This window comes from Puma concolor, chromosome D2 (genome assembly GCF_028749965.1).
Source record: "Puma concolor isolate L17-30 chromosome D2, mPumCon1.1.hap2, whole genome shotgun sequence".
NCBI lineage: Eukaryota > Metazoa > Chordata > Mammalia > Carnivora > Felidae > Puma > Puma concolor.
In genome coordinates, this window is record NC_141677.1 from 65,752,343 (window position 1) to 65,775,724 (window position 23,382).

General features: G+C 42.0%; 1 protein-coding gene across 6 annotated transcripts in view; it reads right to left on the reverse strand.

Annotated features, from left to right (window-relative positions):
- The window catches only part of SORCS1 (sortilin related VPS10 domain containing receptor 1), a 550,691-nt gene that overhangs the window by 196,788 nt on the left and 330,521 nt on the right, over window positions 1–23,382 (reverse strand). For all 6 annotated transcript variants that reach the window (XM_086680819.1, XM_086680821.1, XM_086680820.1 and 3 more), the window contains exon 5: window positions 16,890–16,963. In XM_086680819.1, coding sequence (XP_086536945.1) covers window positions 16,890–16,963 — 74 coding nt within the window. The remainder of the gene's footprint in view (window positions 1–16,889; window positions 16,964–23,382) is intronic.

The following is a 23,382-nucleotide window of genomic DNA, read 5'->3' on the forward strand; positions in this document are numbered from 1 at the left end:
GCTTTTAACAAATAGAGTATGGAACAGGAAAAACAGTAATTCTGCAATGGAAAAACCTGGCAAACCCTACCTTAAGTGATCAAGGTTAACATCACTGGTAATAAGACATATTGATATACTATGTTGTTTGATATGATGCCATGAGAAGGGGGCATCATTTCTGTGATATTCTTCCAAATAATCTATAACCCTGTAATCATGAGAAAATATCAGACTAACCTGATTTCAGGTACATTCTAAAAAATATCTGACTAGCACTCTTCAAAACTGCCTAGGTCATCAAAGACCAGGAAAGTCTGAGGACCTGCCACAGATTGAAAGAGACTAAAAGATACGACAAATAAGTGCCATGTGGGATTTGGGGAAAAAAGGACATTTTTTTATGTAAAAATTTTGGGGGAATCCAAATCAAATCTCCAGTTGAGTTGACAGCCTTTTACCAATGTTAACTTCTTCGTTGTAAATACTGCTCCATGGTTATAAAACATGTTAACTTAAGAGAAGCTGACTGAAGATGATATGGGAACTCTCCATTCTATCTTTACAATTCTTTAATGCTAAAATTACTTTGAAATAAAAAGTTAGGGGGGAAACTATACCCAAATCTCCCAAGGATGTACTCACTTAGAAGAAAACTACTATAAATAGGAAAGTGATCTGCCCTTTCTAAATCATTGACGTCACATGGAATGGATGGGTCAGGTCATTCTATCACCTAAAATGGGTAAACTACTGTAGCATTCCAACTAGTGTAAATTTATGATTCATAGATTTCAATAATCACAAAAAATAAAGTTATACTATTAAAAAAATGATACGATTGGAAAAGTGGCCCTTATTACTGAGATGTTCTTACTCTTCCTTTATTTAGAAGTAGAAATGCATGTGGACAGCCAGAGTTTTTTCTGATTCTAGAGCTGCCCTGATTACTGTGGGAGGAGTCTGACTGCAGCTGAAAACATAAATCTGTTGGCCCAGGAACTGTTGAAGTGTGAGGGTGGATGTGAAGCTCCGGCTGATGTGCCTGTACACTATGCCTGCTTTGGGTTCCTCTCTCTTAGGCACCTTGCCTTCCTTGGCTTCCGAATACAGGAAGGCTAACTGCCCATAGGAGGCACATTCTGGAAGAGCTAGTTTGTTCTCTGGGTTAGTGATGCAGAAGCTCTCCCAGGCACATAAATATTCTAACAAGTTTCATCTTGTCACAATAGAGTCATAAAATTGCTCTGTTCAGCACATGATAATGGCTTTGTAATTCAATTATTGGTAGAATTTGTCTTCTGGTATTTATCTGCCTTAAACTTCAGGCACTCATGGAAAACCCTTTACCATAAATTTCATAAATGCTGCAGCAGGTTCTGTCCTCCACCCCAGGGCACATCTTGCCATGCTTGTGTGAAAACCTTGACAGCTTTCTCTAAATTATGGAATTGCTTTGTTTAGAGATGTTGATGTTTTAAGTGCCAGAGCCAAACGATAAAAAACAGTGGGACAGGTCCATTTCCTCTGGTTATTCTCTGTACAGAAAGAGAGATCCTGACAGACAGAAAAAGTTCATTCTCAATCCAAAAGGCTGTTTTTAGCCATTTACCTAGAATTGTGTGGAAGGGATTCCTTCAATTCATAGGAGGTCATATGTGATAGCTTCAAAGCTCTCGAAGAATCCCGGTAACATTCTGAATACATTCATAAACACATCAGGGCTGGTCATCTACACGGACTCCCTGGTCAAAGAGTTGGTTTAAGGATCTTCTTCTGTCCGCTCTGCCTTTCTTTCCTACCATGTCAAACAAGCCAGTTCATATATCTTCTCTACCATTCTGTTTAGGATTTACCATCCCACATCTTATTAGTTACGTATTAAGACAACATTATCTAACCTTCGATTTGAAAAGTAGGTATCTGTGGCTGCCTCATCCCCATATTCATTCTTTAATTTTCACATATTTGATAAATACTTATTGAGCATCTACTTTATCAATTCCAAAATGCTCACTTTTTAAAAAAAAAATTTAACATCTCTTAAATTCATTGGTATCTTATAATCATTGAAATGATAATGTTTAGGGGCACCTGGGTGGCTCAGTCAGTTAAGTGTCTGACTTCCACTCAGGTCGTGATCTCGTGGTTCGTGGGTTTGAGTCCTACATCAGACTCTGCTGACAGCTCAGAGCCTGGAGCCTACTTCAGATTCTGTGTCCCCCCACTCTCTCTGCTCTGAGAAATAATAAACCCCCCTCTGAGAAATAAATAAACATTAAAAAAATAAATGATAATGTTTAACTGGCATGTTTTTTTTGACAATACATAAAATAAAGGTATCATCATTCAATGGGATTTCAGAGTTGATGAGATATGGTATGCTCCAGGCAGTGTTCTAGGCATTTCACTCCATTAGCTCTTTGGTCAATTTCTTCTCATCTTTGGCCTATCAAGACAAGTCCCTTTCCTTAAAAACCATTCCCCAGGAACACCCTCCATCATAACTTAATATGAATATATATTTGTGTGTGTCTTTTATTTTTTTCCTTCTCCTCTTCCCATTTCTCAATGTGTTAACATGAGATAATAGTGGCTGACCTTACTTCTTGGTATTTTGGTTACAGAATACAAAAAGGAGAAGCATGACTCAGTTAAAAGAGGAATATTACCCGAAAACAATGTGGAATATGCAATTTTTTCTCATCTTTTTGGGGAGGCATTTATCATGTTTTATGTTATATGGGGGACAATCACATCACTGTCAGGTGAAGCATAATTATGTTTTTGTTTTTACTTGGAGATTATATATGGTTTTACAAATGTGCCAGGTACCAAGTTCTCAAGGGGTAGACTGTGGTGATTTTGTATTGGATCGACTTGCCCAACCTACAACCATATTTTCCACAGTCTCTATAATTTCAGATTAGAACTGACCAAAAGGAAGTACATATGAGATGCAGAAGACAGCAGGGAAGCAGTAGCCATTTCACTCTGAAGGTCGTTTTGGTTCAAGGTGCCAACAGACAGCAAAAAATTGCTGGCAAGTTATGGTCTGGTCTGTCCTTGCCCTTCCCTTTCCAAGTTCTATGTCCAGCTATTCTTCCAGATTGCCAACCTCGCGCCCTCAGGCCCCAAGCCAGATGCTGGTTTTCAACTCCCAGAGGGGGCCATGCTACAGTCCCAACTCAGCAGCTGCAAACTCCTCTAGGACAGGAACTGTGTTTCCTCTAAGTTCACGGCCAGGAGTTAGATCTAAAAATTACTCACTCAATTGATATAAATTAAATGAACCGAGTAACAAGGGTTTCTAAGTAATTGAGAAGCTATAAAATTAAACACTAAACTGATTTTCTATCCATTGTTCCTGATTCTGGGGCAACAGGAAAGTAAAATACATGTCTGCATTAAAAATTCCCACTGAATTCACAAATCAATCAACGCGATACCCCACATTAATAAAATAAAGGATAGGAACCTTATGATTCTGTCAACGGAGGGAGAAAAAGCATTTGACAAAATACAGCATGCATTCTTGATAAACATCCTCAACAAAGCAGGTATAGATGGAACATACTTCAACATCATAAAGGCCATATATGAAAGACCCACAGCTAATATCATCCTCAATGAGGAAAAACTGAGAGCCTTTCCCCTATGATCAGGAACAAGAAAAAGATGTCCACTCTCACCATTATTAACATGGTCCTGGAAGTCTTAGCCTCAGCAGTTAGACAGCAAATAAATAAAAGCCATCCAAATCGGCAAGGAAGAAGTCAAACTTTCACTAGTTGCAGATGACATGATACTCTACACAGAAAACCCAAAAGACTTCACCAAAATAGTCAGAAAAACACATGAATTCACTAAAGTCACAGGACATTAAATTAACGTGCAGAAATCTGTTGGATTTCTATACACCAATAGCGAAGCAGCAGAAAAAGAAATCAAGGATTTGATCCCATTTGCAATTGCACCCAAAACAATAAGATGCCTAGGAATAAACCTAACTAAAGAGGTAAAAGACCTGTACTTGAAAACTATAGAACACTTATGAAAGAAATTGAAGAGGACACAAAGAAATGAAAAAGTATTCCATGCTCACGGATTACAAGAACAAACATTGTTAAAATGTCTATACTACCCAAAACAATCTACACGTTTAATGCAATCCTTGCTAAACTACCACCAGCATTTTTTGCAGAGCTAGAACAAAAAAATCCTAAAATTGTATGGAATCACAAAAGACCCCAAATAGCCAAAGCAATCCTGAAAAATAAAAACCAAAATGGAGCTATCACAATTCTGGATTTCAAGCTATATTATAAAGTTGTAGTCATCACGACAGTATAGTGCTGGCACAAAAATAGACACACAGATCAATGGGACAGAAGAGAAAACCTAGAAATGGACCCACAACTCTATAATCAAGTCACCTTTGACAAAGCAGAAAAGAATATCCAATGGAAAAAAGACAGTTTCTTCAACAAATGGTAATGGGAAAAACTGGATGGCAACAAGTGGAAGAACAACACCATACACAAACATAAATTCAAAATGGATGAAAGACTTAAATGTGAGACAGGAAACATCAAAATCCTAGAGGAGAACACAGGCAACAACCTCTTTGACATCAACCTGAGCAACTTATTACTAGATACATCACTGAAGACAAGAGAAACAAAAACAAACATGAAAGATTGGGACTTTATCAAAATAAAAAGCTTCTGCATAGCTAAGGAAACAATAAACACACCTAAAAGGCAGCCTATAGAATGGGAGAAGATATTTGCAAATGACATATTGGATTAAAGGTTAGAATACAAAATCTATAAAGAACTTACAAACTCAACACTCAAAAAAAGAAATAATCCAGTGACGAAATGGACAGAGGACATGAATAGACACTCTTCCAAAGAAGACATCTAGATGGCTAACAGACACATGAAGGTATGCTCAACACAACTCATCATCAAGGAAATACAAACCAAAACCAAGATGAGATACCACCTCACACAAGTAAGAAGGCTAAAATTAACAACACAAGAAACAATAGGTGTTGGCAAGGACGTGGAGAAAGGGGAACCCTCTTGCAGTGTAGATGGGAATGCAAACTGGTGCAGCCACTCTGGAGAATAGTATGGAGGTTCCTCAAAAAGCTAAAAATAGAACTACCCTATGATCCAGCAATTGCAGTCTTAGGTATTTACCCAAAGGATAAAAAAATATAGATTCAAAGGGGTACATGCATGCCAATGTTTATAGAAGCATTATCAACAATAGCCAAAGTATGGAGACAGCCTAAATGCCCATCAACTGATGAATGGATAAAGAAGATGTGATATGTATGTGTATACACACACACACACACACACACACACACACACACACACACACACTGGAATATTACTCAGTCATCCAAAGAATGAAATCTTGCCATTTGCAATGACATGGATGAAGCTAGAATGTATTATGCTAAGCTAAAGAAGTCAATCAGAGAAAGACACATATCATAGGATTCACTCATATGTGGAATTTAAGAAACAAAAAACAATGAAAATATGGGAAAGGTGGGGGGATAAGAGACTGGAAAACAAGCCATAAGAGACTCTTAAGATAGAGAACAAACTGGAGGGAGGTAGGGGTGGGTGGGCTAGATGGGTGATGGGTATTAAGGAAGGCACTTGTGATGAGCACTGGGTGATGTATGTAAGTGATGAATAACTGAATTTTACTCCTGAAACCAATATTGCACTATACGTTAGCTAAAATTTAAATTAAAAAAAAAATCCCATTGAAAATATAACTTGTGAAATTGGATGTCAAAATGAGATTGCCACATTCCAGAAACTAATGCCCAACTCTTCCTTATTCCGCTTTTAGATGATAGTTCATATTTACTCATCATGTATTATATATATCTAGAGTTTAACCTGAGTTCTCATTTTTATCCTGGTAAGTATATACAACCCTACAATGATGACTGATACATAGATGAAGACTATAAGGCTTAATTAAAGAGGTTAATTAAATAGCTCATTGTCACACCCCTTGAGAACAGGATTCTAGCAAAGTCATTCTGACTCCAGAGCTCTCAACTGTAAACCGTAAACACCATCTCTTTTTTTTAAACGTTTATTCATTTTTGAGAGACAGAGAGAGACAAAGCATGAGTGGGGGAGGGGCAGAGAGAGAGGGAGACACAGAATCTAAAGCAGGCTCCAGGCTCTGAGCTGTCAGCACAGAGCCCGACACGGGGGCTCGAACCCACGAGCTGTGAGATCATGACCCGAGCCGAAGTCAGACGCTTAACCGACTGAGCCACTCAGGCGCCCCTAAACACAACCTCTTATTGACTGAAGACAACACACAAAAGCGACATATGAATGAATGAGCAAGAGAAACCACATACACAGACACAGCATAAACCCAGAGGCTCTTGAACTTGAAGACTAAGTGAAGTCTGATCACTAGAGCATAAGTCAATTTCTTTTAATATTGTTCTAAATTAGGAAGCCATAATAATGAGGATGTTCCCCTCGCTCTTGCACTCTGCTATCATAATAGTTCTTAGTGGGAATCTGGAGAAGTGATGGAGTCTCAGCTGCTCAGAGATGGAGGAGCTGCAGCCCATGGAGACAGGAAATCATCAAGATAAGGAGGACGGGGATCAGTGATGGCCATTAGTGAATGAAGACCATGAGAAAAGTGATGGGCTCACATGCAGCAGCAGGGGGAATTTAACTTAATGTGGAGGGAAACTTGCTAATCATATGGGGAGATTACGAAGTGGAGGAAAGTACAAGAGGATTAGAAAATGGCACTCATGTGGAGATCATTAACAGAAGGAAAAAAAAAAAAGATAAAACATCAGTCCTCTCAAGAAAAATGAAAATCCTCTTATCTAGCACTCACAGCACAGGTACCAGAAATGCCCCAGTGTAGCTCTGGGGATGGGATCTCAGGAATGACTTCCTGCCTCTTCTCCCTGCTCCTGACTCAAACCACAGGCATGATTCAGCTCAGACGGTAGTTTGGTAGGGGGCTCAGGACCAGAAAAGATTGTCTGGGAGGAAGGGGGAAAGTGTAAGAGAAGAGACAATGAAGTCAATACTCCAAAGAAAGGGCGGTCTGGGGTTCTTCTCCTGAGCCCATACTCAGAAGTGTATCAAGGATCTGTCAGTTTGGGCAGTCTGGGGCAGAACTCCCCATGAGGGCAGTCCAGGGTGCGGTCACCTCATCCGTGCTTACACAGATCTCATTATCCCCCAGGATAGCCTATTAGGCTAATAAGCAGCCTACCACATAGAAAAGTGTTCCTTTTACTGATCTAGAATTCTTCTCCCTTCAATATGTACGCAGACAGCTTAGAAATCTAACTTTTTCATTTTTTTAAGTTTATTTATTTATTTTGGGAGAGAAAGAGAGGGCACAAGCGGGGGAGAGGCAGAGAGAGAATCTCAAGCAGGTTCTGTACTGACAGTGCAGGGCCCAACGTAGGGTTTGAATTCATGAACTGTGAGATCATGACCTGAACCAAAACCAAGAATCAGATGCTTAACTGATTGAGCCACCCAGGCATCTTTTATGGCTCCTTGACTTAACAAATGGAGTCCATGCAAGACGCGTTTCAATCTGGATGTATTTGCGGGTTCATGCAGTGCATATACATACATGTGTGCATTTGATGAAGTCAGTACCTTATGTGTGTGTGTGTGTGTGTGTGTGTGTGTGTGTGTGTGCACGCGCACGCGAGTGTATGCACACCAAGTTCTGCTGTTCCATTTATTGCCCTACATAAAATAGGTGGAAACATGTTAAAGACAGTCTTGGTCCTTAAGAAATTATCCATTAGCAGGAGAGGGAAATGAGGAAATAAAAAGACAGATATGCAAAACCTACTAAGTGCTAAGTTACTTAATAATAATTATCTATGTCCTTTTTAATTCCCAAAATAAGCCTTGGGAGAAGGAAACTGAAGCTCAGGCAGGTGAAGCAGTTTCTCAGGATCGCTCAATCAGTAAAAAGCAAGGCAGGAATCTGAAGCTTGATGTGCTGACTCCAAGCCTGTGTTCCTTCCAACAATCACATAGACAGATTTGCAGTACAACACATTTTATGATGCACTGCATTTTATTTGTGACATATTTAAATTCACATTAACCACATTTAAATTCAAAGAAAGAGATTCTTCTTGCCTAGAAAAACAAGAAGCACGTATCGAAGAAGGTTAAGAGAGTAAAGGCAGGCATCAGTGTAAGGCCATAAGGATCCAACATTGTGATCCTAATAATGAGAAAAATCCTCATCCATTATTTTTGTATTCAAAGATCAAAACTGTCCTAACACATAGTAAGTGCTAAAAAGTAGTCATTGCTAAAAATATTAATGATAATAAGGACAGTTTATCCCCCAGGTAGGCATATTTATAAAGCCAGAGAGATAAGAGGGATAAACTGGTCCATAGACTAATCAGTGCTTAGAATTATTTATCTGGCCTTCTGGAATTTAGCACACAGAATTGGGAGGATGGGGAGGGGAGGTCAGAAAAATGTGCATTCAAACTCAGGTTGGCAAGAATCTAGTTATGTTCTTACTCTTTTTAATTTTATGTTGTAAGCAATGAGGAACAAGGCAAATGCTTGATCAGGGAAATGCCTACAAGATTCTTTAGGCATTAGTATGCTATCAGGAGAGGGGGGCTTTTTCACCATTCCTAATGAGCCAGAGTAATGGGAATAGAAAAGAAAGTGGGCAGGTGTAACTTCATGGAGGTAGAAGTGATGCAGATTGGAAAATCAACGTATAAAAGGAGCTGAGTAAGAGAACAGAGGGGAATACGGCTCAAAAATGCTAAGGCTGGGTTACAGGATACACAGAAATACAGACACCTAAAAATCAAAATCCGATTCTGAACTGTGAGATGTTCCACCTCCACCTGGGCATAAAATCGAAAGCTAACGATGGTGTTTATTTAGAAGTTCCTGGCAAACGAAGACCCACTTCAGAGCTTTGGGTGAAGGATGAGGCAGAGTATCTTCAAAAAGTAGCCATACTCCCTTACTAATAAAGTACACCCAATTTTCTAGCTATTTTGATAAGACAGAGTTTTACTTTTTACTTTACTAGTTTATTTTATTCTATTTATTTTATTTTTGTAATATGATTAGACCCCAATCCATTTCCACTTTGCAAGACATGGGGAAAGAAGAGTGCAGAGGAATCCATTAAACCCATCTGGGGAAAGAGAAAAGAGTCACAGCCAATTCATGCCACATCCTCTATGTCCCTTTGTTGCAAATGGCTTAGAAATCTCGGAGATGCCATGCTGAGTGGCCAGCATATCTGAAGGAGGAAGAAGAAAGGTCATGGTGGCCTGGTGGTATAAAAAACAAACTACCAAACAACAACAAGGGTAAAAAAAAAAAAAAAAAAAAAAAATTCCTCGCATTGGCCCAGCAGCAATATTCAATAAAGACTTGGGGGGGGCGCCTGGGTGGCGCAGTCGGTTAAGCGTCCGACTTCAGCCAGGTCACGATCTCGCGGTCCGTGAGTTCGAGCCCCGCGTCAGGCTCTGGGCTGATGGCTCGGAGCCTGGAGCCTGTTTCCGATTCTGTGTCTCCCTCTCTCTCTGCCCCTCCCCCGTTCATGCTCTGTCTCTCTCTGTCCCAAAAATAAATAAAAAATGTTGAAAAAAAAAATAAAAAAAAAAGACTTGGGGATGAGTGTTAGTGATACGAGTCAGAATCACAGAGAGATTATTTTAAGCGCTGAAGTGTTTTCTGACATAGCCATATAACACCAGCCCAAGTTTATGCATCTGTGTCTCATGCCCGAGGTTGGATGAGGGAACTCTGGATGGGAAAAACAGGCCAGGTATATAGACAAATGTGACTCTAACTACTGGACATCAGGCCCAAAGGGTATGAGGTCAAAAGGAAATGCCTGCTAACTTTACAGCTGTGAGTGAGAAGAAAGCTTTGTGGAGCAGGGTCCTCAGAAAAGCTTCAAGGAAAGCTGGTGTTCCAGCCAGGGAACAGAGCGTGCTTACACAACACAGCCTTTTTAGCCAGTCGGATCTGGGTTTAAATTGTGTCACCATAACTTATTAACACATAACACGAGTCAGGATTATTTAATCTCTCTGGGATTTTGTTTTCTTATTTATCTTCTCATTTATTTCTCATCCAAAAATGGGAATTAAAACACTTACCAGCAATGCAAACCTCTTGCTGATGGTATCCCATTAACCTCACTTTCTTTGGTAAAAGTTACCGAGTCTTTCAGGGGTATCATCATTCCTTACTTTCTGTCCATGTGGTTTACTGGAATTGATTCTACCCCCGGGGTCTAGATGTAAGCATGCTACCTCATCAAGGACTATGAAATTTAATCCCGGGACTTCTGTGGGACCGCCAAGCAAGGAGGTATTTTCTTTTCCACTGGAGTAAATCCGGGAAAATGTTAGCTGCTAGAGATTGCCAGGAAGAAAGCCTGCCTGAGAGTGAAACTAACATCCAGGAGGGTGGAGCTGAAATATCAAGATCTGATCAACTTAAGGAGCCTCTGAATCAGTGGAGTCTAAATACAGTTGGACCTTTAGACTTTCTAGATCCATGACCCCATATCTCTTAAAAAACAAAACAAACAAACAAAAAACCAAAAACAAACAAAAAATCAAAAACTTTTTTTCCCTTAAAACAGGTTGCATTTTTCTTTATTTTTATTTTTTTTATTTAAAAAAAATTTTTTTTTTCAACATTTATTTTTTTTGGGGGACAGAGAGAGACAGAGCATGAACGGGGGAGGGGCAGAGAGAGAGGGAGACACAGAATCGGAAACAGGCTCCAGGCTCTGAGCCATCAGCCCAGAGCCTGACGCGGGGCTCGAACTCACAGACCGCGAGATCGTGACCTGGCTGAAGTCAGACGCTTAACCGACTGCGCCACCCAGGCGCCCCAAGGTTGCATTTTTCTATCACGTATCTTAAAAAAGTTTTGATGACTAAATTATTTCTGATCATTGATTTGAGGACTGACTGAAACAATGTGTGCAAGGCACTTAGCATAGGGCTTGGCACATAGTAAGTGCTCAATAAATGGGACTTGTTGCCAAAGACATGGAATGGGGAGTCATTCTTATTGACTGGCACATGGGAATGAATGACAATGTGTACACATGCTCAAAAGCACTGAGTATAGACTTGTGAGTATTCCTGTGTCTCTGTGCTGCACAGTACAGCTGTCATGTGTCCCCTGAGGGACATAACTGAAACAAGGCTGGCATTCCAGAATACAAAGGCTCATTGTTGAGTCAACTTTTAATTTTCTGTGCGTGAATTAGTCACAGAAAATATGTAATCACCATTCAGCTGTCCCTGCTTCCAGCCAGCCCCCTATAGGTCAGAACAACATAATCAATAAGATAAGTCTGAACCTATTTTTAATTAAGTGAAACAGCTCTAAGATTGCCTTGTCTTTTGCATAGATAATAGATTGCTGAGTAGCTTATAATGAAAACTGCCTTCCAATGCTTTGTTCAAAAGTTGAATCAGATCCCAACAAGGCCACATTCAGCAACTACTATTAGTGAATTTTTGGCAGGAACTTCACTCTATTCAAGGCATTTGGGTACCAGTGATCTTCCAACTCTGTGTCCTTGTTCAATGTCAAAGCAAAACCTTGGCTCCTGCCTAATAAACTATTAATCTGTTATTATTGAAGGAAGCAGGTCAGAGATAAGTGTTAAATACAGGACTGATTTTTACTACTGTAAGCAAGGGCCATGGGCCGAGACGGACCAAGTTTCAAAACTTGGCTGTATTATGTATTATATATATTATGTTGGATAAAATACATCGTCTTTCTATTTCATCAAAATGAGGACAAGAATCCCTACCTCACAGTCTTGTTATAAGGATCAAATGACATGCTTTTATCAGGCGTCCAGATCCTTCTAGTGACTGTATACAAATCCCTATTATGGAACTTTATCTTGCTGACACTCAGTTCTCCCATCTCTATTTTGTCTCTCATAAAAATCTCTTCTTGCCTTTTATAACAGAATCCTGTTTTCCTCCTTTTTAGCAATCCTATCTCCCCTAACTTTGAACCATGCAGTTTGCCTGGGACTCAACCCCATCTCCTGTTTCAGTTCCCTGACCTACGTGAGTAATGTACTGCCTTGTATAGCCTTAATCACACAGATCTGATCCCTAGAAATGTGAGGATAGAGGTAGGCTCATTTGATAGGGCTTCTAAACTGTTAGAATGTAGAGTAGAGCTGATAATATCTGTCACTACCACAAGTGGGAGAACCAACCTGAGAATGAAGCCAGCATGGTGGGGGCTGGGGGGAGAATAAAACCAATAGATGTTGAAGGTCAGCCTTTATTAAGAATATCATTACGATTAGTCAGTGGGCACTTAGTACAATTTTTAGGTGCCAGGTATGTAACCAGCTCATAAGAAACATCTCATCTAATGAAGCAGGTATTAATTATTTCCACTTCAGAGAGGAAAAACCTGAGACAACCAGGAGTAACTTCCCCGGGATCCCTTACAGACTAAATGGTAAAGCTGGAACTCCTACCTCAGTATCTCTGGGCCCCTTAATCTCCAGGTCGTCCTGCCTCCCAGGGTAATCGATTCCTGACGTAGCGAAGAACAAGACTGCTATCACAGGGAAATAAAAAGGACACCTACTCTTTTAAGGGCAATTTTGTACTAAGATGTGTTTTATAAGCTGCTATGTATACGTGTAAATCTGTAAATCTGTTTTAAAAACAATATGAACTCCGTGGAGGACAGTTCATATTCATGTTAGTTATGGTTGTACTAACAGGACCGCCGCGATGACATAAGAATAAGGTCTTATGTTCCATAATTATTTTCTAATTGCCATCGACTACTTTCGGAGAGAGCACTGCTATTGCCAACCAGAAGAGATTTTTCTCAAGTGTACTTGGTGATGAAGAAAAGATATGAATTCATCTTCATTTCTCTCTATGGGAAATGCTGTGTTATTACCCAGAGTCCCTTACGCTAGATAATTCATCACTAGAAAAGTTGCCCTCAGGCCTTTCCACACCCCCGCAGTCAGGCTCCAAGCAAAAATGATTAAAGGGGGCCTCTTGTAATTAAGCTTGCTGAGCAATCCTAGGTAGCCCCATGGTTCCTATGTCATTTGAAGCAATTGGTTTCCAGGAGTGAGTCTAATAAATATTGCTTTGACTGACACCTTTGCTGCCAGCCTCAGGAAGTTGCTCAGTCAGAAATACAGACCACGTGGCCAGAGATCAAGAGATTTTCATCAACAGTCATGTGCACTGTGCAATTTACAAGGTCTCATGCCTTCTCTGGAAAAACCAAAGAGCTTAAAGGACCCATGGGAGCCATCTGCCAAGCCCAGTTGGAGAGATACTCATGCCGGCACCACGGCCAAAAGAGCTTCGGGTTTTCTCTCCTCATCTGCCTGAATGGGCTGAATTTCCAGGGCTCATAGCCTCAGCCCAGAAAAAAAAAGGCCACGAGGCAGTGGCAACGGAATCCATTGATTTAGGAGAGCATGGGCTTTGGAGCCAGACTCTACCTTTGAATCCCAGCTCTGCTACTTTCTGGCTGTGTGACCTTGGCTAAATTAGTTAATCTCTTCATGCCACAGGTTCCCTATCTGTTAATGATGATAATGCAAGTCTTACTTCATTACTTCATTAAACTGTTATAAGAATTAAATAGCTTAAGTCTGAATCATACTTATCACTGTGTGGGGCTTGAATGGACAAGATGTGTCTCTCTGTTCCCAAAGGTAGAAAGAGGGGTATTATTTATTTTACTTAACATATTAATCAGGATTCATCCACAATCATTTTTATAAAGATAATAGTATTACGACATATGGTTAAAAGGGCTTTGCTAATCAGGCTTTCAGATGAAAGACTTCTATTCAGAGAATAGATAAAAATGGACTGTAATTAGCACCCGCCAAAGAAATGATTGGTCCGTTCACCTCAAAATGCTATTTGTGAATAAGACCTTCCATGAGCTAGAAAATAGTGTGTACCATGTACCACATGCATAGGAAATAGTCCCATCTTAGTTCTTTGTTCTTGTCCATCTTTTCAGTCATTGTTTTTCTTTGTTTCTATTGGTAAGAATATATGTCCATCTAGTCCTTTGTGAATTGCAACTTCCTACTTTCTTTTGCTGGGTCCACAGGCAGCTATTTGAAGTCACTTGGAAGCAGGATTGAGGAAAGATCTGTCCCTTACACTTCTTCACTGGCAAGCTATGCACATGGAACATCAAGTCAAAGAGAGAATGAAAAAAAAAATAGAAAAAAAAAATGGACCCTCTTTCCAAAAAGTGATTTCATAATTTTCCATAATTTATAAGGCAAAACAGATGGAGGTGCAAGGTTGACACCTTGCATACTTGTGAGTAAGGGATAGCATGAGTAAGACAGCAAGAAACGCCCACCAGAGAAGGGAGACTAAGTGACAGCTAGAGGGGGATTCCCGGAGAAGAGAGGGGCCGATGTGGACCCTGAAAGCAAGGCTCAAGCCACCTCTGAGCAAGAGAAGCAGGGGGAAGGAGGTGAAGAGCTCCTGTGTAATAAAAACCTTCTTCAGTTATCAATGTCTCTCTTTTTTGGAAAAAAAAAAAAATAATGTTTATGTTTGAGAGACAGAGCGACACAGTGTGAGCAGGGGAGGGGCAGAGAGAGAGGGAGACACAGAATCTGAAGCAGGCTCCAGGCTCTGAGCTGTCAGCACGGAGCCCGACCCACATGGGGCTTGAACCCACAAACCGTGAGATCATGACCTGAGCCAAAGTCAGATGCTTAACTGATTGAGCCACCCAGGTGCCCCTTTAGTTATCAATGTCTCTTCATGAGACGGACAAAGAAGGTATTGTTCCATACATAGTTCTCCAGGTGTTCTCTTCGAGCCAGTTTGTTTGCAAATGACTTGTCCTTCACTTTTTCAGGCAGTTTCACAAGTATGTTAAGAGACTCCTCTAATGCATTTCCTTGGGCTTTCAACTCCCACAAGGGTTTTTAGGGCAGGGTTTGAAAATGAGAAAGATGAAAACACATTGCTCTTAGAAGTGAGAGAACTGGGTTGGGTGTGGGGAGCCATCAGGTGCCTGGAAGCCCAAAGGCTGGTGAGAGGCAGTGTGATTTTGGGAGGAGTAAATGGGAGACGCACAACAAGCAAGGAGCTTGTTGGCTCCTTGAAGGTCCTGGTTCCAATGATTCTGAATGGTGTGGACATGACATATTGAAACTCTTGTTTGAGCCAGTTCTTATAGTACTGTTGGTACCAGCAAAAGTCTAACATCAATCTAAATGTCCTTTCTAGGGGCAGATTAGGTCAAGTAAGGTAGTCACATCTTCTGGCAGGGGTTGGGTTGTAAACTCAAAAGTGGCTGATAAGTAAAGTCAACATTACACTAGAACACTTCCTACTCTTCTTGCTTTGCCAGGATGTAGGCCCTTGGAAACAAAAAACGAAAGGAACTTCTTTATTCCCTTTTTTTTCTTTAAATTTTTTTCTAATTTTGTTTTTTATTTTTCAGTTTTTTAATTTTTTTTAACATTTATTTATTTTTGACAGACACAGAGAGACAAAGTATGAGCAGGGGAGGGGCAGAGAGAGAGAGAGGGAGACACAGGATCTGAGGCAGGCTCCAGGCTCTGAGCTGTCAGCACAGAGCCCCACGCGGGGCTCGAACTCATGAATTGGGAGATCATGACCAAAGTCAGACACTTAACCAATTGAGCCATCCAGGTGCCCCCCAATTTTTTTTCTAATTTGAGAGAGAGAGAAAGAAAGATCAAAGTCACAAGTGGGGGAGAAGGGGAAAGAGGAAGAGAGAGAGAGAGAGAGAGAGAATGAATGAATGAATCCCAAGAAGGCTCCACGCTCAGCATGGTGCCTGTTGTGAGGCTTGATCCAAGGACCCTGGGATTTTGGACTGAGCCAAAGTCAAGAGTTGGATGCTCAACCGACTAAGCCACCCAGGCACCCCTCCCTTCTTTTTAATTGGGGCCACCCATTCCCATGGAGGGAAGCCACCTCTAGTATCATCAGGGGGATGGGCATAGGTGGTAAAGAAAAGAAAGAATATCACTTTCCTTGCTTCATTCTTTCTTTTGCTATTCCTCTCTTCCCCTCCCCTGTGTGCAGACAAAGCAAGAAGGCAGCCCTCTGTAATATCCTGCACTATCCTCTGAAACATCTTGCAATATCCTCTGAAATATCCTGATCTTCACCAGGAACGGAATCTGCCAGCACCTTGATCTTGGACTTGCTGGCCTCAAGAGCCATGAGAAAGAAATGTGCTGTTTAAGCTACTGAGTCCATGGTATTGTGTTATAGCAGCCCAAGCTAAGAATATACATATGTTTGGTAACTCATAGAAAATTCACGGAAGGAGAAATGAGAACCGAAGAAAGCTGGTTGTGTCCACATGATGAGATCTAGGAGACATGAAACCAGGGATAGGAGGAAAAGCTACTTTTGGATGAATAAGATCTATTTATCTACACTGAAAACCTTTGACTTTGTAATATATGTGCATATAATGCTTTTAGTGATAAAAAACAGTATTAAAATGTTAAAAGTATCTATTTCACAAGTCCCATCAAAACAGAATAAAACAACAGTTACAAAGCCCATGCTGTTCACTAATCTCAGGGATCTATTTGGGGCTTACTGAGCAGTTTGTGACAAGGCTGTAACTTTCCCTTAAGGTGCTGACTATTCCAACATCACATCCTGCTCTGTAGGGGGATGTAGGCATATCTAAAAAGGACAGACCTCATGTGAGAGCTTTCAGTGAGAAAAAGACTCCAAAGCTCATTTACTAGGTGATCTCTTAATGTGTTACAAAAACAACGAGACTTACCAGTAGAACCTGTTTGGTACGACACCCTCCTGGATAAGCTGCCATCTTCTCCCAAATTCGGCAGAGCTGTATAACTGTTGAGAAGAGAAATTGTTCAGCACTATGACCCGTGGCACATCAGATATACAAATATTAGTTCACGGGATCAATAACAGTAAGAATAACAATGACAACAACACTAGTGCCTACCATTTGTTGAGTACCTGCCGGGTAAATGATCCACGTGTCGTCTCTACTCCTCATGTACACTCTGCAAGTCAGATATTAATATCCCCCCTTTACAACTGAGGAAGCTGAAGTGCAGGAAGATTAAGTGATTTGTTGGAAATCGCATACCCTCTAAACATTAGAATGAGCTGGGATTCATACTTGGTTTCACCCAGTGACAGAGCCAGTGGTACCTTGTGACCTAATGATATCACGTACAGATCATTGTGTGGAATACGAAGAAGTGCAAAATCGAGACCTGGCTCTCGAAGAGCTGATAGTATGACCTGAACCTGACTAAAGTCATGAGGAATGCATGAGGCCACCAGGGACAGAGGAATGCCAAGGAGGGAGACTCAGAAATCAGGGATGCTTCACAGATGTGTGCGGATTCAGCCGAGGTCCGAAAGAATGGCAGCATTCACACTGACAAAAACAGAACACTCACTGCAAAAGGAGTGACGTGGGTCAAAGTGGTGAGATGTGCAGGGGCAGTATACAAATAAGCCTGGCTTATCTACATAAATATAGATGTGAATGTTGAGGGCAACTTGGGAAAAGGCTTTGAATGGTAAGTCAGGGAGCCCGGAACTGAACTGCAGCCCAGGGGAGCCAGTGTTGTTGTTGGTCTTTTCCACAACAGCCAGAGAAGCTTCAGGCTATTCCAGCAGCCCACATGGACTACACCTTCACTTTGACCCAAGGGCTCCCCATGCATTATTTCATTTCATCCACACATCATCCCCGTGATATATGAAGTTAATTTACAGATGGCTCTACAGCTGGTAAGAGTTCAAGTCCACATGCTACATGGCTTCAGTACTCTCCCGAGGCCACTACAAAGAAACACTGCTCATGAGACAGGGTCTAATGCTCCACATATTCCATTCCTTCCAAATGTCATTCTTCTCTTACATCTTGCTCTTTATCCTGGCTCACTCCACACCTCTGCTCCTCTCCAATAATCTTTACAGCTCTAGAGAAGTGTCCTCATGACAGCCCGGAGATTCCTGTGGCTCTAGGCATTCTGGGTCCCATGGACATTTGGCTACCGATGTGATAAATATCATTGGAAACATCTCCTTTCTACTGTGTGCCTGGTCTGTAACCCAGTCACATCCCAATCTTCCACCACTGCATTCGCCCAATCCCACAGTGAATGGATAATGAGTCATACTCTACTGAATACCATGATTGCCCAGCCTTGTCCTGTCTCCAGCTTCAGCACTCAGTGAAGGGTCAAATGACTCACCGAGTGATTCACCAAGGCTGCACATGCACTGGGCAAGTCCAAGGAACAGGTCAGCTCAAGTGAGTATTTACTGACCCTTGGAAGAGCTTCCTATGACAGTATGTCCAGTGGGTCAAAACAGACTCTAAAGCCAAAAAGAAAAGGCTGAAATATGTGATTACTAAGCAAGTGGCTCAAGTGAGTCCAACGACACAGTATTTGGGTATCTGGTCAAGGAGAATTTATGGCTGTTTCTTTCAAGTCTTACTATTTTTCTCTGCCCCATCATGCCTGGGGAAAGGTTGCCTGCATACATTTTATGCTTGATTCCTTTTAAGAGTGCCACGCAGAGCTGGGGACACAGTTCCCATCACAGAGATAACAACAGATGGGACAGTTCACTCTCTCTCCATTCAGAACCCAAGCAGCCAGGGCACACACGTCCTGCTACTTGTTTGCCAGCGTGTTGCAAACACTTGGCATCTGAATGAACAGACTTGGGGAACAACAGCAAGCACCTGGAATGGGAGGGTCTGCTCCTCCTTCTCCCCTTGCTCTATTTTATTTTTAAAAAAATTTTTTTTCAACGTTTATTTATTTTTTTTTTGGGACAGAGAGAGACAGAGCATGAACGGGGGAGGGACAGAGAGAGAGGGAGACACAGAATCGGAAACAGGCTCCAGGCTCTGAGCCATCAGCCCAGAGCCTGACGCGGGGCTCGAACTCACGGACCACGCCCCAGCTCTATCTTTTTTAAAGCCCAGAGCTACACTTCTTTCCATGAGTTTAAAGAGAACAGAGTCCACACCATTGTCTCTGTCTCTGTCTCTATATAAATGTACGTTAATATCTATCTTTATATATAAGGATTTATGCAACTGTAACAGAAGAAGGATGGTTTGAAATAATAACAACTCTGGGTGTAAAGCTGGACTCCCAGATATCCTGAAAACCAAATATTAACTCTGAGGGTTCATATGGGGCCACCCCTGCCCCCACAGAAAATTCATCTCTGTGAGGAATCACTGGGTGCTGGCATCTGTGTGTGTGTGTGTGTGTGTGTGTGTGTGTGTGTGTGTGCATGTTTTCTATGTCTTTTTTAATTGATCCCTCTAGGCTTGGATTCAGAATCTGTGGACCAGTCAGGTATGTCCCATGATATTTGTTTTTATCATCTTCACGGGCTGCTTTGTTATTTGTGAACATCCAGAGGCCCCTCAAGCAGTAGATATACCAGACAATCCAATAAACCAAGCCTCTTATTCAGCTTGGTGACATTACTTCCGGCCTTCTTTCTCGAAAGGTCCCCTTTGGTATTGGCGGACTCCACCTTCTCACTCTCTCATCCACACCTGAACACATTTCCTCTGCTGTGTCTTCACTGATGCTACCCACTCTGGCTGCGGTGGCTTCAGGACTTGCCTACCTCAATGTCAGTCTTCTTTTTTAGGCCCAGATCAAAATACACCTTTTCTATGAACTTTCTCCTACACACTAAAATTCCCAGTGGCCTCATTTCCAAAGATCTACGGTTCCACAGATGGTATCAAACTACAGGCCACCTATTTATATTTAACTTACTCAGTAGCCTTCCAAGAGAACCTTCTAGGAATGCAAGGCAGGAGTTCCTCCTTATCTTAAGTCACTCTAAAATATCTGAGACCACTCACTGCCCCTTTGACAGGACTACAAAGCTCATAGGTATCGGGAATCCTTTCCTTCCAGAAAGCGTCTAGCACATAGTGATGATAAGAGGGGGGAGGAGTATCGATTTTATACCATGCAAATTCCCTAGTGATGAATCTACCCAGTAAAGTACCACCCAGGTTTCCCAGTGGGCGAACAAAGGTCACTTATCAGAGGGATATGTTTTATTTCCATAGATCCACAGTAGAGGTCTATATCTAAAAAATAAACAAATGAACAAGCCAAAACTATAAAAAATCAGTACATTTGACACTGCCAAGGATTTGGAAGCAGGGTCTTGCCTATTCACCCTTAGCCAAAGCTGCTCTGTGTACTTCACCTACTACTTTAAACATTTTCCCCCTAGTGTCCAGGCTGGAGTTAGAGCAAGAAAAGTTTACCAACTCAGAGCCACTCAAATTAACGTGTTAATGAAACCTGCAGAGTCTGACAGCAAAATTCTCCTCCATAAAGCAGAGAAAGGGCTCAAGGCCTTTTACTCAATGACACTGTCTCAGCCGCCAGTGGAAGGCTTTTTGTGTAGAACGAGTCAACGTCCTTTAATACAATTCATAGTGTTGGTAGTACCTAAATAAGATTTATTTCCCTGTCTGTCTGTCTCTGGCTCTAAGGTTTCTTTTGACTGTCAGAACACAACACTAAGAACTATCATTACTATCTGTCACATCAGAGAAAACAGAACAGCTTTCTCCAGGAATGCTGAGCAGAGAGAAAGAGAGAGAGAGAGAGAGATCGATCAGAGCGAAGACACAATATTTGTTTTAGGAGGGCAACATTCATCTACTAACCTCTGTCGTAAACACCAAAACACCATTGGGCTAACACTGGTACAAACTATTGGGGGAAATTGGGGAAAATTTTTTGAAGGAGTAGAAATTTTAGAAAGGGAACACGGAAAGGATTCTGGTTGACTAAGAATGCAAGGCAGAAAGCCCTTCCTGTCTCAAATCATCCTAAACTACCGGAGACCTCTTTCCTTCCTCAGTAAATATACTTTAATGAGCACAAACCCAATGCTCATCTACACTCCAGATCTACTATCAGCCTCAGGGCCTGACCCTCCACTCTGTCATTATGCTGGTCTGGGCCTGTCAATACTTCTCCCTCCTGCCAGGCTCCTTTCCAGAATGGTCTCTCCCTCTCTTTTCCTCCCCCCACCTCCTCCCTCCCCCCTTCCCTCCTTCTTTCTTTCTTCTTATATTTTTTTTCTTTTTTAGACATCTCTCACACTGGTTTGTTTTGCCATCTGCCGTTGTCTGCTGTGAGAAGAGTCCAGATAAAAATACAGTTAATTGCAAAGAATACAATGGCAAGGGTTAGTTTTGTTGTGAGCTTTTAACCAGTTCAGCCATCTCTGGGGCCATCCTCAGGAGGCTGCAGAGATGCAACAGGATTAGGGCTGCAGGCTCAGGGGAGAACAAAGATGGATGCCACAGGAAGACCGAGAGCTTGCGGGTGAGAAGTAGTGAGAGTCATTGGCATTGCTAGGTGTTCCTGCTCTTCAGCAGACTAAGCCGGGGTGAGAGAAGGGGGGTGTGAGCACAGCTGGTGGCAACTTCCATTTTCCATCTTCTTACCATTTGCATGGTGGCTGAAGCCCTAGCAGGGAAGCATCTTTCTTTGAAGAGAAATCCCACTTCCGTGTGCCGATGCAAAAGCCTGCAATCATCACTGTCCCTGGAAAGTCTTCTCAATATTTCTAAATCAGATCAATGCAGCCACTCTTTCAAAGTGAGACAAGTGCACATTAGGGATTTTCTTCTGCACTTAGGATATTGGTGCGAGGACACAATTTGGCAAAAGGGAAGAGCGATAACATCTTTTAGATCTGTGGTTGACAGGATTGAATGCTTCCTCCACAAAGCTCCTCATGGAGACTTTCCCAGTGAGGAGGCAGGCCCCTGGGTCTCCTCCACACAGACTCCTTGAGAGGCTTCCATGTTGGCAGAATACTTCCCGCTGGGGGCTCTTTTCAAGGTCGCCTGCTTGCTCCTTTTTGCTTCTCTGCCCTTAACATTCTAGAGGCAGGAGGCCTGCAAATTGCACTTCTTGAGATGGCTGACAGAAAACCCTGCCAGTTTTATTTTATTTGCCTCATCCTAATAATGCCCTGGGGATGGTCTGGGTACAAAGCACTCATCTACCTCATGATTCTTCAGTTCTCAATGCTGTTACTGAATTCTTCTTAGGAAAAAAGAGATGGCACCTTGAGGACTTCAAATGAATTCCTAACGCCAGGCCCGAGGCACTGCAAATATCAAACTCTTTCGTCCACCAGCTTCAACAGGAAGAAAGAGAATCCATCCACAGAAATCCATGGTCGTCAGAAGTGTGCCAGATACTCTGGTTCTATGGCACGGAACAAGGCCTGACCTCACTTGAAGGGAACAGCACACCCCGAGGTACCTAAAGGAGTTTGATAAAGCTTCCCTAAGCTTTGGCACAAGTCTTCTTCCTGGCTGGTGGGTATAGGGATAGGTGGTGAGAGACGCATCATGGCTGTCTCAGACCAGCACTCCTATCACCAACACATGCAAATTCCTCACACCAAAGGCTAGAATATCACGGATAACATATAGTAATCATGTATAATGTTCAGTTCAGAGTGCTATGGTGGCCTATGCAGGAGAGACTCTTCCAGATTGGGAATCTGGCAGAACTTTCAAGATGGGCCTAGGAGGACAGTTAAAATTCCTTAAAATAAATATGTGGTGGAAAAGTGTTCCAGAATGAACGGGTTAGTCTGAGCAAATAAACAGAGCTGCAAAGCTTAGGGTCGTGTTTTTGTTCTTTGCGAACTGCAAGAGACCCAGCTTGACTGGGCCATGTGCAGAAAGGTGAAGCCATGGGGGCCGAGAGGCTATAAACAGAGCCTGGGTGCGGGATGGATGCGGATGGACAGATGCAATCCTACTGAACCTTGCAGGGAGCTAATATAGACTGGAACCAAATGTCACCAAGGTCAAAAGACAAGAGCACCAAGGCTGTGGATTCAGCCTTTGCTGATGAACAGTGAGCAGGAATGATGGCATATCACTGGCTCCATCAATCTCTCCTGTGGCTGGATTTATCAAATCTGTCACTGGCCATTCCCCAGCTGTCACTGAAGTCTGTCACATGCCCCACAGTTGGGTTTGGCACTTTGAGGCAGGCTTGGGAGATTAGACATATGGAGCTGGGGCTGTCTGGGGAGGAAGGTTCAATATGTGACCGAGGGCCACTTTCATTTATAGATACTTCCTGTGCACCTGGGCACCTGGGTCTGGAGGGGTGTGTGTGTGTGTGTGTGTGTGTGTGTGTGTGTGTGTGTATAATATGGAATCTTGGCCTTAAAGATGATCTAATATA